The 16,854-nt window shown below is 40.2% G+C and overlaps 1 protein-coding gene across 1 annotated transcript in view; it reads left to right on the top strand.

Annotated features, from left to right (window-relative positions):
• The first annotated feature begins 1,787 nt into the window (after positions 1–1,787).
• LOC140244914 (mediator of RNA polymerase II transcription subunit 12-like protein) overlaps positions 1,788–16,854 on the top strand; it is a 111,744-nt gene continuing 96,677 nt past the window's right edge. The window contains 2 exon segments of the mRNA XM_072324523.1: positions 1,788–1,904; positions 8,689–8,751. Of these exon segments, the coding sequence (XP_072180624.1) occupies positions 1,812–1,904; positions 8,689–8,751 (156 nt within the window). The 5' untranslated portion in view covers positions 1,788–1,811.

Raw genomic sequence — 16,854 nt, 5'->3', positions numbered from 1 at the left:
TACATTGTATATATATATATATATATATACACACATATATATATATATATATATATATATATATATATATATATACACACATATATATGTATATATATATATATATATGTACTTATATTTTAGGCCTATATGGAAAGAAAAATGTATTTACAAGTTCTGTTGGAGATGGAAAAAATGAATGAATGAATGAATGAATGAATGAATGAAAAAGACCCTTCAGCACACGGGTGATTGTGACTGATCTATAAGAATTTATCATTATCATTAATTATCATCGAATCTTGACAATAATGCCTATGACGACGTCGTTAATCTTTAAAAAAAAATCATAGTTAGATTGATTTTTGTTCGGGATGTTGATCACTTCATCTATTCCACATCACATCCCTTGCTTATTCTATTGCGAACTTATACTATAATACGTGCCTTCACAGAACAGATAATAATGTTCCGCTATCAGCAATTCCATATATGTCACTTTCTCGGTCGCTTTCAACGCTCTACACTTCTAATATGGTTAATAGTTTCTGTGGGCTTGATCTGTTTCCTCCCTGTCCCCCTTCCCCTTCTTTTCTCATTTCCCGCACACTTGTAGTTAAGTTATTCACCTAATTTTTCCCTTATGAGGTGCCCACATAGTACAAGCACAGTCTTTTGAGTGGGTACCTCAACTTTTTTTTTTCTTTCGCAGAATAATTATGTTTGTATGAAAAATGCCTCACTTTGTAATGACAACTGACAAATGTTATTCTTTGCTATTTATGTATCATTCCTTCAAACGCATGTCGAATTTATATACTTTTTGTACATTCTGTTGAAAGAATTAAGTTAAAATAAAACCTTAGAATTGAATTTGAATTGAATTGAATTGGATTGAATATATTGTGTTTAGACTGTCAAACTGATTGATATTTTGCAATTCTTTAGGCCCGTCAAACAAAGATGAAGATCACGTCAATTCAAGCTTTGTATTTTTTCTTTTCCACCCCCCCCCCTTTATAGGTACAACATACTCAACCGCCGTGAATATAAGGTTCAGTGGTAGATTTTATAGGAAAAAATCAGTGAAAATTAATCTTGTCTCATTAGCGTTGGTTTATCCAACCACACTGAAGGCACAACATGTGCCTATAAGTTACTGCAATTACAACTCAGTATGAATCATATTCCAGTGAGAATATTATTATGATAACCATATTATTCTCACAGCACTATGTACCATATGTGTTCCATAATTGGCAATGACGGCGAAAGTACTTTTCATTCATTCATTCATTCATTTATTTTTCATTTCCAACAAAAACATTATAAATATATTACAAAAATTGAATACAGTGCATAAATTTCATCATACAAAGTAAAGGATAATATTATAACGGGAAAAAATATGTTGCAACATTGCCACGTCCAAGATATAGTCAAAATGATAGTACAGGGACTGACAACAAATGTTATACGAAGATTGTTTGTTGAAACTCTCAAGGCAAAGTATTTATGGGTCATCTTTTGTTATCACTTCTGTCTCGCGGATCGCGCCGCGGTAATTTACTCTCACAGTACAGTGTAGATAGAACTTGCACTTCCCTAATTGAACACTTCACCACACGCGTACGCACGACACACATACATACATACACTGGCTCAAGATAAGAGTTCTGTGCTCAAGACCCGTCACTCGGTATCGTCTGTGTGTATGCATGCACAATTGTACAGTACAGTAGTAGTACTAGTAGTACCGGAGTGGAACCGCACTTGATCACACACACGTCACACACGATATATGAGCAGGCCATTCTACTCAGCCAAGCAAGATGTCCTCTCATCTGCCTCACGAAAGTAGGCAATTAAAACGGCCTAAATTAGGGCCTCCTGGTTACTATCCTCAAGATCCCAAGCAAAAAGAGGTATGTAATTGTCTTTTGCGCATCAGATTTTGTATATTTGTGGTTGAACGGTGTGGCTATCTTTGTCTTGAGGTAGTGAACAGCTTTTTTACTCTCACGACAGGCCGAAGTGTTCGCCGCCGAGCCGACACCAGGTTAGTGGCCGTGATGAACCGAGGCGGGCCGGGCTGACTCGCGGGTACAGCGTTTGTTGTTCAGTGTCGCAGCTGCTGCACGCTCGCGCTCGTATTTCTGTTCATTTTTCCGGAAGAATTTAAGAGCCTGACTGTAATGTTTGCTGTTACACTGTTGAAAAACAAAAGTACAATTGTTGTAGATCTGAGAGAAGGTATGAAAGTTAGCACGCTGAAATTCATCTCCACCATCAGTCAGCCATTGGTCAGTAGGCTAGGCCTACTCGGCACTCAGTAGAATTTCTCTCATTTGTTTTCTAGCGGATTTTTAAACAGACTTTTTAAAGTGTATGGTTGGACTTGTAGGTATTATGGTATGGGCCTATGTAGCCCCGGAGACCCGCCGTTCTGCGGCGGGGTCCTGGCGGCTACCCCGCAGTTTCGTGCAAGTGAGAATCACGAACAACTCCCTATTGCCACATATACGGCAACTTCACAAATAAACCATAGCTAAATGTCCATCATAAACACAGTGACAATATAAAATGAAATATACACTACCCCATTGCCTTGGTCCTTCTCACCAATTTATCTGGAAACTGCATAATTTTCCACATTTTTTAGGAGTAGGCGGTCTGCCCTAGTGGAGAGCTTTGCTGCTATTTTGAACGTGTTTATCCATCAGTACGCATCTACGCATGCGTAAACAATGACGTCAACGTTACGGACGCAAAAGGATATGAATAATGCATCATCGCACGGTGAATATGCATCATGTAGCGAGTAATACAGCTGTCAATGCACTGCACTGAATGCATTGTGTGCGCATGTGCAAGTGATTGTGAGTTTTAGTGAGCATCGGTGAGCTGAAGATATTTGCCTTATAAGACAGCATTTTCTGCATCATAAGCAATGAAATGCATCAAACAGTCGCCGATAAGAATCATTTAGGTTTAGTCCACCCATGTAAGTATTGCCAGTAGTTTTTGTTGAAAAATTAAGGAAATACAGCGCCGGAACGGCACCCGTTTGGTACAACATTAAAATATCGAGGCCAAAACGGCGCAGCCCCAACACTGTACGTTGTACGTTGGGGCTGCTGGTCGCAGTTAGGGCCTATGATGTAATACCTAACAACTCACCGAATGGCGAACAGGACAACAGGACTGTGAAGGCACCACCAGCAGGAAGGGTAGACGACCGTATGACAGTAGATCTAGGCCTAGTGTAGAAAGCACCAGGGCACCAGTAGAGGTGATATGTCCTTGAAATGGGTATTGCACTTCCCGAACTGATATGAAATAATAAGGACTAACTCCGAATGAACTTTGGGTGTCCGAAGACGACAGTGTCCCATAGCGGCTAGCACAAGCGAGGGTAGAGTCCACCGCTGGGGCGCTGGATAGAAGAAACTGCGAGGTCCCTGGTAGAGTCTGCACACCACGAACAGTACGCTAGCAGGACCGATGCAGCAATGTGATGGGGCGCAGGTAGATCGCGTTGAATGCAACGATGTAACGAGGCGCTGATCGTGTTGAATGTAGCGATGTAAAAATCCCCAGGTTGGAGTGTAAAGCCTCAAGAAAGGGCGAATCGCGGTATAAAATGGAGCGAATGTCGCGAAGTATAAAATCCGGGAAGGTGTAATATTCCGAATTGAGTATAATCCGAAAGTAAGGGTGATATGCGGACGTGACTTCGACGATTAGATCGTGCTCTCTGGATGAAAGCTAATCGTGAAGTGAGTAAGCGTGGAAAATGAAACAGCGTGGTCGGAGAAAACGTGTCACAGACAGGAGCTTTGAGAGTGGTAATTGGCTGATGAAGATGCGCAGCTCGCCACTAATTGGTAGCTTGTTTCTGTGACAGCAAAACAAGTGGTGTGTTTATGAAAATCCGACTACTGTTGGAATGTGAAATAACGCGTACCTCGGCACGATGACAAAAGCGAAGAATGTAGTGCGTACCTGTCATGTGTCGGCGCACAAAGAAAGCTCGCGTGGATGTTGACAGAATGCTGGGGCCGCCAGACAGGGTAATTTACAACAGCCAGAATGCCAGACAATATGATACATAGATATAGAAAACATACTATACTCGAGTTATCTTGATTTAGAGCACTTTTCTTCCAAACCACTCAATTTTCATAAAAATTGTGTGGTCAACTTACTTTATGATGGCTGTTCCATTTCTGGCCTTTTTGGGGTCCCCAAACGACGGGAAAGATGAATTTCAGCCCGAAGGGCTGAAATTCATCTCTGAGGGAAAGCCGCCAGAGGTGGGGCCTTTGGCCCCGCCTCCGGCGGCTCTTATACGCACCAATATGCTAATTAATATGATGGGCAATTCCGCAGTTAGGTGGACATGACATGGATAAAAGAAATGTGCCTCTTTATCTTACTCTTTAATCTAGGTATCAACTAATGCCATGGATGTTCATCAATCATTAAGGTCTTTCAAATTCAGTAGATTTTATTTTTCGTATTTATTGATTTTGCGAGATCTAAAACCATCAGTTAAGATGTACATGTGGGACTGGGGATGCTGAAATTCACTTAAATGTAAATTACAGTGGGTTCCTTTGAAATTTTTTCCTCCAAGTTTTGCTAAAGGGTAAAAGATGAATACATTTAAATACTCCAGAAGTCATGTGACATTTTGTCAATTACAAAAGGGTGAAATGACCTGCGGAATTACTCCGGACAAATGTAACGTTACTAACCGTAACGTTACTAACTATGCTTTTGGGGGTCTAGCTAAAAAATCATCGGTCGAACTGCTATAAAGATTTGCGTGAACATTTGTCATGATGCAACAAATGAAATTAATGCAACACTTTGTTTGAAGTAACTTGAATTTTTGCACACTTTTTGTTACAAGACATTGATTTTTTTGTCATGTCCTTTTTTCGTAACGTTACTAACCAGCCCTTTAAATTGCCATAGCAATTCTAATATTTCTTGGATTGTATTCATTCTTTTTTGTATCATAAACCTGGGAAGGATGAACATGTTTTTGACATAATTTTGACTTGAAATGAACAAATGGTAATTTAGTAGTAAAAACAAATATCTAAATTTGTTCAAATGTAACGTTACTAACCACGGAATTGCCCTGATGCAAAACCAGTATTCTGTAATTTCCCCGATATAATGATTAATGTATTAGAATTATCATCCTTCTTCAAAGCGGTCGAGGGGTTGGTCCCGGGTCTACTTACTGATAGAATCTTATTTTATGATCAGAACAAGGGTCAAGACCTAGATTCTAAATAACAAAAAATATCAAAATTAAACTGTTCAAAGATTTCAAAACTCAAAATGTTTTAGAAAGACAAGTGATGAACCACGACAAAGGGTTCAAAATTCATTATTGTAACACAGACAATGTAAACATTCATTTTTTGTGAGCACCCCCTGGCTTTGAATCATCTCCCACCAACAATAATCAACATCCCATCTCCAGAAGTCTTCAGAAGTAAGATAGAAAAAAGCCACCTTCACTACAACTAATTAATTTTGTGCCCTCTCCTGCTGCATTATACCACCCAACCGGCAGTGTAATGATCCAGATCCAGGTCCAGAACCTAGATCTAGATGAAGATACAGTAGCAGTTGACCGAAAGATCAGTCTGTTATATGGTCATTGGGGCATGGGGATGTATTCCGCGGAGTCGGAGACTGCGTCTGGCTTCACAGAATCCCTTGTGAGAGGAGAACCGATAGAGTAAAAAAAATAATATATTACAAGACTCCTCCGGACAGACGGATATTTCTGTCTACAGTAGCAGTAGGCCCTGCAACTGTAGGTGGTGTGATATAAAAAACGTGAATAAATTCAACTTAGAGCCTAAGAAAGGAAGTGCAGTACTAAGGCTAGTAAGGGATGGACCAAGGACTGAACTGAAGTCTTTGCAGTTGAATTGTCTTGTTCCATGGGCTTGTCTTGTTCCATGTCTTGTCTTGTTCCATGTTATATACGCTATATGCACCAGATTACACGATTTACAGCTTAAAACAGATAAAATCTCATGCCAAGCTGCTCTCTGACCTTTGCATTTTTTAACAAGCACATCTGCAATTTACTACAAGATCAATCAACTGGAACCAATTTTAGTTGAACACATCTAGCGTAAAACTTAAAAAGCTGATGGACTTGTGAGTCTGACACTTCTATCAAAGTACATGTAAGACCTCATTCATGAATACACCTCTGCTACTTTCTTTGTGTGTGGTTGTACCCATAATACTCAAGTGAAGTATATTCCTACATGTGGAGAAAGCACAAAGAAAGAATAGTTACAGGAAATTACACATTTTTATATGCAATGAACAAAGAGACTATTTTTAGACGAAAACACAAAATGTTACTATTTCTCCATTTTAGTTTCTTTGAGTGCTTGGATACAGCTACAGGCTTTAAAAATGAATGCTTTATATGCTGTTGATTTTTTTTTTTTTTTTTCATGATCTGAAGTTTGTTTCACCCAACCTGTTGGAGGAAAAAAATCAGTATAGCAATAATACATAATGACAAGTTTAGCATGGCTACATATTTACAGCGTAACAGAATTTGAAATACAAAAACAATGGAAAGAAGGGATGGGTCTGATTTTAAGTCACTAGTAGGCTGGTTTCACTGTGTGCAATAAATTTAGAAAAATGATCATTCATAATTGATCACACTAGTCTTTGAATCAGCCACTTGTTCAAATGGAATCACTTTGTGAACACGTAATATACATTGTAGACTTGTCTAGTCATATGAGGTGTTTGCGACATCTTCAGCATTCAATTTCTGGCAAACTGATGGATTAACAATTCATCAGAATTTTATTTTATCCTGAATCTCTTTCCCAATCTTCTCTGAATCCTCTTCTCTGGTGTCTGTGCTCAGAATTGTAATAAAGAGATACAAAACAAAAGCAAATGTTGCAAAGAAATCACATAATGGATAGCATTTCAATTTATAGTTTACAGAACTGCAAAATGAATGAATAGAAATACTGTATTTGATAAAAGGTGCAGATGTTTATTTATTTATTTAATTTTTTTATGTATAAAATGTATACTATTTTCACAAGATGTCTTTGTAGTGCATTGAGCACTGTTGTTTGTGGAGACCCTACATGAACAGTATACACATTTGTATGCATACATTTACAAACATTTAAGCAGTATATAGTATTAAAAAAGAATATGAGATCTGTGATTGCAAAACAACTTAGATAAACAAATTGCAATTTCCTTTTATTTTGATGTAAATTAGTTGCAGAAGTATAGAAATGCATGTTTATCAGTTATCTCCTATCCTTGACAAAATCTGTTCCAATTGCATTTCATAAAGGAAACTATACTTTAATTAAATTTTTTTTTTCATAGGTAACAATTTGCACATGCTGAATCACATAAATTTGAGATCACTATTTATAGTTTGTACATGTATATCTAATATTCTGATTTTATACAGACTGAATATGCACAATAATTGTATACAAGAGTTTAGATTCATGTTAATAAAAACTTGTGAAAATGTAGTATTTATTTATATTGGATGGCTATGAATGGGATAGCAGGGAATATTGCACGAGTTAGGGCCAGTATGGCATAAATCGAAGATGAGTGCAATATTACATGTAGCCCTACCGAGTGCGATATTCCCTGATATTCCATGAATTAATGCATTAAATATAATGATTATCATTTGTAATCATTATGTAGGGAAAGCATAAACTGCACAAAAGTACTGTACTTCTACTCGTCTTTTAAGTTGACTCAGCACTGAAAAAGGAGTAGCCAGGATACCTACTTGTACGCAACTACAGCTGTAACTGCGTATTTTGCAACTAGCAAGATGTTTGGCACTTGTGAATTGTAACAAGATTTTGCGCGCTACTAGCAAGCATTTGCACACTCAGCAAGTGCTCATGCTACAGACAGGACAAAATATAATGTATTATTGAACGGCCAGTAACAACGGTAGCCTATGGAGAATTAATACATTGAGATGCATTTCGTTCAATACGCTGTCATATTGAACGGTAAAGATTGAGAGGACAACAATACACGTGTTTAATGCGCGGGTAAAACGTCCTCTATTGATGATAACACAAAATATTGCACCAAACTGCATAACTGCATACTGATGTCACAGCAGAGTGAATGTGTATAAATAATCCAAGAGTAATGTATTAGATGGGTTGCCCCCTCCCCCTATACACTATATAGATGATTTGACAGATGGTATTCATATTCATCATGAACAGTATCCCTCCGAAAAACAGGAAAGCTTTAGTTGACAAATTTAGATGTGAATGAACTGTACGTAATACAATTGTAATTTCTGACACGCTGTAATTGCAAAAACTAGAAAATACAGACCTACGTTATTCTGATAAGAAAGTGTAAAGAATAAGTGCTTACAAGCACAACAGTGAAAACTTCATCAAAATCGGATAAAAATTTAAAAAAAATGCATAACAGTTGTTGTTGATATGAATATACAAATGAGTGAGCTGATGATGTCATCATCTCACAATTTTCCATTGATCGTATTGAAAAACAAAATGACAAAAATTCAGTTTTGATGTCCATGTGGTCATCTTTTGTCCCATGATGCGCCTCATTAAACATGTTGTTGTTTCTCATTTTGTTTTTCTTTCTCCCCTACAGGATGAGCTCACAACAGTCAATGTCAAGCAGGGCTTCCCAAATATACCCCCTGTCGCACATGAGGTAAGAATTTTAAAGGTGTAAAATGTTTCAAGCTTGAATCTTAAAGACAAGGCAAAGTGTGGAAAGTTCTGAAATGTGAATGTGCTCATCATGTTCACTGTTGTCCATATTCCACTTCTTTCTTTGTTTTGTTTTGTTTTGTTTTGTTTTTTGCTGTTTAATTCATGAAAACCCTTCATGCACATTTTTGGCTCACCTGAGCCAAAGGCTCAAGTCAGCTATTGCGATCGCTCTCTGTCCGTCATGCATTGTACATATTAAACTTTTCACATTTTCATCTTCTTCCTAAAAACCTCATGACAGATTTTTACCAAACTTGGCAGGTAGCATCCCTAGGGCAAGCAATAGGATCTCAATATGTTCAAATGGGCACCATGCTCCCCCTGGGGGCCCCCAGTGGGCCCAGCACCCCCTCCCAATTAAGGAATCTTAAAAAAAAAAAAAAAAAAAAAATCTTCTCTAGAACCAGAAGTGATAGAGCTATTAAAGTTGACCATGAATTATGCACTTGTCAATTGAAGTCCCGGCCCATGGGTACCCGGGGATGGCCGGGACTTGCAACCAAGTTGGGCGGGGATTTCAGCATTTTTTTCGCCCGGGTGGGTCGGGAATAGACCGGGCTTTGTAGGGGGAAATTCACTTAATTTGCCCCGGTGGGCCAGGGATGTACCGGGGTGTTGTCCGGGGAAATTCAATTATTTTGCCCCGGTGGGTCGGGAATGGACCGGGGTTTGTCGGGGGAGATTCACTTATTTTGCCCCGGTGGGTGGGGAATAAACCGGGGTTTGTCGGGGGAAATTCGCTCCAACCAAATGGCAGGCATTTGGGGCGGGAATTTTGGCCGGGATTGAGCCAGATTTTGCTTGAGAGTTGATTATGACTTGTACCATTTCAAGTACGGTAATGTGACCATAAATTATTTCGCTTGACTAGCAATTCCCCGCTATTGAGGACTCTGTAACGTTGCCCAAAAGTTGCGTAAATGCATGAATCACGTAAAGAGCCTAGCGCGAAACATGCGCGATTTGCGCATTTCATGAATTTTTCTGACGTGGAACCTTCGATCGTATTGTCCGCGGATGTGCGCCGGATCGGCGCTTTACGCGATTCCACGCGGGCGGGCTCGGTCACACTGCCCAAAAGTTGCATAATCGCATAAATGACGTACCGGTAACAAAGAAATTTGGTTTTGTGTGCTTGTCCGTCGAGAATTTTACCATTTTCGCTGATTTACGCAATGAAAAATCACCGATGAATTGCGCAAGAACTACGGAAAGATCACGCAAAAATGTAGCGCCACAATCATACGTGAGTTGTTATAGTGATACATTAGTGATTCCACGATCAGTATTTCGTGAGTATTTATACCGTGTTCTGTTAGAGATACATAGGCCTACGCCAATATTTTTTTTTTCAGTGATTTTCAGTGATACGTAGGTGTTTCAAGCGCGAAACATGCGTCATTATTTATAGTCTGCTTTTTTGTCAGTGGAGAGTCGTTGGTGAACGCGATAGCGGCAACATTTTTGCGAACAATCGCTGATATTCCACGCATATTTCGCGCATTGTTCGCGTAAGAACCACGCAAACTACGCAAAAATTACGTAAAACAGCGCAATACTGCGTAAAATTTTTACGCGAAGCCGAGTTTTGAGCTCCTCAAAACATGGAACTGCGTAAAGTGCCGATCCGGCGCACATCGGCTGACAACTACGAAGGTTCAAAATTGTAGACAAACTCATGAAATGCGCAAATCGTGCATCGTATCGCGTAAAATAAGGCTCGAATTTCTTACGTGATTCATGCGTTTACGTGACTTTTGGGCAGTGTGACAGGTCCTCAAAAGCCAGGTTTTTGAGCAGCTCAAAACTCGGCTTCGCGTAAAAGTTTACACACTTCTAGGCAGTATTGCGCTGTTTTAGTTTTTACGTAATTTTTGCGTAGTTTGCGTTGTTCTTACGCGAACAACGCGCGAAATATGCGTGGAATATCAGTGATCGTTTGCGAAAATGTTGCCGCTATCACGTTTATGTGCAATTCATACGCAGTTAATTGTGATAAAGCGCAGATTATGCGTGATTTTCCGTGGACCTCTGTCGTCAGGCGTCGCGCACAATCACGAATTCGCCCTATTTGGGGCCTTTGCGTGCCTATGCGTTGATTAGTGATTTTTGAGTGATATTTCCGTAGTTCTTGCGCAATTCATCGGTGATTTTTATCGCGTAAATTAGCGAAAATTCTCAAAGGACAAGCACGCGCAAAACCAAATTTCTTGCGTGATTCACGCAAACTTACGCGACTTTTGGGCAGTGTGACCGGGCCTTGAGGGTCGGGACTTGGCCGGGGATTTCTATACAAATATGCCCGACTTGTCGGGGACTTGGCCGGGGATTTCTGCACAAAATATTGCCCGGACTGTCGGGGAATTGGCCGGGGATTTCAACTTCAATTTTGCCCGGCCTGCCGGGGACTTAGCGGGGGATTTCCGTGAAAATTTTGCCCGACCTGTCGGAGACTTGGCCGGGACTTGGCCGGGTAGTGTAACATGCAAAATTGCAAGTGGGATGCAAGTCCCGGCCATCCCCGGGTACCCATGGGCCGGGACTACAATTGACAAGTGCATTAGTACATTGATCAGTACATTAATGACTGTAGTTATCATGTTTGTTCATTGCGGATCCAGGGGTGCACCCTCCCCCCCCCCCCCCCCCCACGAATGAGCATCATACTCGCGGGGCAAAGAGGAAAGAGGACCCAACCTCCCCCCCCCCCCCCCATTATGAAAGGAATCTTTAATCTTCTCTAGAACCAGAAGTGATAGTACTCGGGTGAGCGCAAGACCCCCCCGGGTAAGCAGAGCAGGGAGGTGTTACAGAGATGGAGTAGCAACTCTTCGTAATTCATGCAAACACATGTTTGGGTTCAAGGCGTTACAATGGGATGTCTAGCATTCCATTACGCTTTGAAGTCATGCTCGGCACCGCTCTAGTTGCAAGACGAAGTTCGGAGACGAAGAACGCATTTCACCTTTCGTTGAATCACAAGCCCTATTTCACCGCAAACTTTTTAAATGAAATGCTCGAATTGATTTAGAATAGTTTAGGAAAGAATTCAATATTATTAACATGTATTTCTAGTTTCTTCGTAATTCACAAATCGAAAGGAAATGAAAATTAGGCCCTCTTGAAAACTTAATTTTTTCTATAATGCGCACATTTCTGCATGTTAATTTTCTGTCTGTTAATACAGGGGATATTTTGATCTTTCAAATAAAGTACTCCGTTAAAGCGTGTTCCAGCGTGTTTTTAAACTATTTGCTGTTAAAATTGTGAGTTTTACACTGCATTTTGATTCGCTGCTCCAATTCAAGGTACACAAATTCATTGTTGCCATCACATTGAAAGAGAGAGTGAATTGCATTAGGAGCAAATATTTCTAGATGTGAGAGCGCTAGTCCGGATTATTGATGCTCTCTTTTGTCAAAGCACATGGGTAACACCTGTAGTTGAACGCATAACTTCTCGGCGTGCATGACTTCAAAGGAGAGCTTTAGTTGCCTCTCCTTCTCTAGCACCTCCCTGAGCAGAGTGCTGTGAATACGAATATCCTTTATGATACTCTTAATGCACAGTTTTGGAGGTACTGTAACCCAAAGAAAGAGAGAGAGAGAGAAAAGAAAAAAAGAGAGCAAACCATTAAGATAATAAATTTGATATTGCGGTCATTAGGAAATGTAGAAACAATGATCGAGTACCCGCATCTCATGAATGTATGTACAGGTCAGTATCATATTACAATAGTAAGCTTAACAGGTAGATTCGAAGTTGTCTAAGTGCAATTCCATTCTAAACATGAACATGAAATGCTAGTTGCCTGAAATGAGAAGTACTAGCCGACGTCTTGAATTTGTCGCCAACATTAGAAATTTGAGACCACTCTATATTATACCCATAGATCTACAGTGCAGCTTAATGTTGCAGACATGCTCTACAAATTGTATGTGCAATGTTGTCCATTATGTCAGATCTGTTGAGACGTACAGTATATGCGATGTGTGCATTCTGTTCTGTAAATGCCCTTGAAAATGTTAACTTTCCATGAAATTAGTAAGAGATTGGATGCAGTGTTTAAAATACTACTGCTTCATGCATTGCCTGAAATGCGAATTCTTCATCCTAACTTATGCAGCTGTCATTTGTATGACGCACCTCTTGACCCCCGGGAAAGGTGCGTCATGGTCGCGTCAAGTACCACCAATTTGATGACGCGTGGTACCGTCACGGGAGCAAAATGTCCGTCTCAATACTGACCCATTATGTGCGTCATAGTCGGTCATTTAACCAGAGTGTGTCAAAAGGTTCGTTAATAGGACCGTCATGTAATTTTGCGAGGCTTCTTGCATGGTATCCCTCCGTAACAAAATAAAACAAACTCGCGATCGCGTGCCGGCCGAATTCACCGGCTCCTGAGAACGCGAAAATGACACAATTTTCATTCAGTTTTATTACAACATACTGATACTCACTTCATTCTCGTATGTCTTCTTTTTCTATCTGATGTCAGACTAAAGGTCTTTTCAGAAAGTTTGAGCACAAATTTGCTCCAAAACCACACTACAAAACACGATTTGTGATTAAAATCATCACATACAGCCCGCGGCATCGCGAAGCTCGCTATCCTTCAATCGCATTCACTGTAGTGTGTGTAGCATCGACCGTCGACCGTGGAATCTGCAGCATCACATACAGCCCGCGGCAACGCGAAGCTCGCTATCCTTCAATCGCATTCACGTGTAGTGTGTGTAGCATCGACCGTCGACCGTGGAGTCTGCAGCAAAACCACGTGCGTGATGTGGACCATGTGGTACATGTATACAGTACAGGCGTACATACGTACGTATGTACAGAAGACGAGGCATGACAGAGGCCAGGCCGCAAAACACATACAAACGATTATTTATGGAACTACTGAAGGGCTTTTTACACTTGTGTTTCTTAACCCCGGACTTTCTCTGACCCAGGACTATCGTTAGTCCCGTACCAATTTTTTCAGCTTTTTACACTCGCCAATTAGTCCCGTACTATCTCTTGTCCGGGGCTAAGGAGAAAACTGACCTTTTTACACTCGTCTTTCTTAGCCCCGGACTTTCCAAACCACATGAATATTCATAATTACGCTGTGTACTGTACACGTACACGCACGCACCGGCAGCACTTGATTACCTCGTTTCTGATTGGTCAGTGAGGGTCGCACTTCGTCTCCGTCGCTTAGCCCAGGATTATTTTTTCGTTCTGTTTACACTCACTTGCTTGGCACCGCAATTGCGGTGCTAGCACCGCAATTGCGGTGCTAACCCCTGCTATTTTGCAGGGCCAGATAGTACCGTACTATCGGTGGGGCTAGCCCACTTTGGCAAAAACGAGTGTAAACAGAAAGTGGGCTAAGGATAGTCCCGTACTATCGGTGGGGCTAAGGCCCCCCCCCCCCTTAGCCCCACCGATAGTCCGGGGCTAAGCAAAAATTTACAAGTGTAAAAAGCCCTTGAGAGTCTATTAAAACCTATTAACTTAAAATAGTAAATTCTACTTAAACACTAGCCATATAAACCATGTACCTAACTTGGGGTTTAATAAGGTTCGTGTTTAAATAGGCAGCTTTCGGCTTCAATCAAGCTGTTTTCGAATCGGGGAAGGGGAGGCGGGAGGTTACGGAAAAAATACCGTGGCCAGGCCGTAGTTTCGCGAAACTAGATAGTTCGAGGACATGCCATAGCAACGTGCATATCAAAACATGCGTTTCTATGGGATGTCCATGAACTAGGGAACGGTTTTGAGAAATTCGAAAAATCATTCGAAGTTGAAGTGGTTTTTTCCTACGCATTTTTGTTGTTGTTGTTGTTGTTGTTGATATCTCAAAAATTCGATTTCTTAATTTTTTCAACTGGTATTTGGGAGTCTTGTAATATATTTAAAATGTTGATAGAAATTTCTGAATAATATATTCAGAAAGTACGCCTAGGCGCCTACTGTTTGGATAAACGGTAAACATGCAGTCTACGTTCGATACGAAGAAATTATTACGTCTTTCACGAAGAAAAACATACAAAACAAACACAAAACACCTACGAACGAATGTTGATAACCAAAACTTTGATAAGTAATAAGCAGTTATGATGAGCGTGAACTGAAATTAATTGTCATGATTTTACTGTCTAACCAGGTGATGACTGCATCTCATTGAACCTACTCGTAGTGAATTTCTCTGGGCATACGAGACCTTTTAAGTATTTCTGTGATTGCATTTTTAATTGACTGATTAATCGATTTTTTTTTTATTGTTCAGGGAACATGAGATATTCGATCAACTTGTACACTATTCGACTGTTTGATGTTTCCTACTATGCCCCAAAAGAAAGGCTATAGAATCACGATATCTTTGCAATGATTCCTTTAATTCAACTAATGAGCTGGTTCTTCCATCGATATTTCCAGGATATTTACACGCTGTTTATTCAAGTGCGCGCATTCTTTCGTCTGGCACGCACCTGGGTGTGGCACCTGCTTTTGTGGAAATTTCCACAAGGGGAGAGGGGTGGGGTGTCAAGTTTCTTCGAGCCGAAGAGACTGCATGTAAAACAATCTCTTCGCTCTAATTTATTGTCATTCGTGCTTTCCCCTTATTCTTTGCTGATATTGAACATTTAGATTTAACTTTACGAAGGTTGGTAGCACGTGGTTCTATTTTGTTGTGAGGTGTATTCTTTTTTTATCATTCTTGGGAAGGAAAAGAAGAGTATTAGGGGGAAAGAAGAATAAGAGGGAAAGTGAAATGAAACGAACGGCACGTACGCTCAGCATTCACAGTAAGCCGTCTTTTTACACCAGCATAGTTATCATCACCATCAGACATCACTCAGACCATTTTAGCCTTTTTCTATCAACATTAAGAAACACGCATAGTCCCTCGAGATAAACACCTATGAAAATAAATAACAAATACAAAGTATCAACACCTCCCAACAACACAACTATTTAGAAAAGACAACAACACACAGCACACTAAAGCGGCTGGTATCAAACTTCGTCGCTTCGATTCGAAAAAGTATTGCAGCAAAGCGGAGAAATCGCCGTTACGAAAATAGCAGTGCGAGACACTTGAAAGAATTACGTCAAATACTTCAAAGTATAAAGGGAACGGATAAAGTGATATAAAATGGAAGAAATCGTAACAAACGAGGTGTGAGAAACGACAGTGGAGAACGGTAAGTTTAGTAGTAGGCTTTAGACCCTAGCAAAAAGTTTACAGCACCGAAAGCTACGCGAAAATAAATACACATTGGAAACTCGGTATTGCGACGAGATCCTTAGGATCAAGTCAATAAACGATACAAAACAAAGGAAATCAATTCATTTTGACCGGAAAATAGTTTGTTATAAGTATTCTGTTATATATGAGATCTCCTTTGATAGGCCTAAATACATTGAGTTTCCACGATACTCGGGAAAGAAAGTTCGAACGCTTTTCACCTGCACATATAGACAGAAAGATCCGTCTGTCCGGAGGACTCTTTTATATTTTGCCATTGACGCTGTCCTCCGTAGACAGACGGAAGCTTGCAGTACCCATTGCTGTGTGGATGTTCTTAACCACTGTCTCTATGGAAAATTGGGTGAGGTACCTCACCCTTCTCGATTGCGTCTAATTCACGGCCCTAGGTCGGAAAATTTAAGCTTGTATAGTGAAATTAGCCTTTTAAGAATACATTACACTCACCAGATTAATGAATAATCCAACATTTTAGTAGAATTTTCAACGTAAAACACAGCATGTCGCGTCGTCACGTTCAAACTCCAGAAACATACACTATGAATCTATTAGCCAATCACATGCGAGGTAGTTTCTACGTGTTTTTTTTCACTAAACAAGTACCTCGCATGTGATTGGTTTACAGATTCAAAATGGCGACTTACTGCTAGCGAACGGCGATGTTGCGATATGGATAAAATTTCTGCATTATAACCGAGTTACTGTGAGTATTTCGATTGCACAATGTGAGAAATTAACCCCAAATATTGCTGCATAATGTGTCATGTCATGTCAAAC

This window comes from Diadema setosum, chromosome 21 (assembly GCF_964275005.1).
Source record: "Diadema setosum chromosome 21, eeDiaSeto1, whole genome shotgun sequence".
Taxonomy (NCBI): domain Eukaryota; kingdom Metazoa; phylum Echinodermata; class Echinoidea; order Diadematoida; family Diadematidae; genus Diadema; species Diadema setosum.
This window is presented reverse-complemented; position numbering and strand designations above follow the sequence as displayed.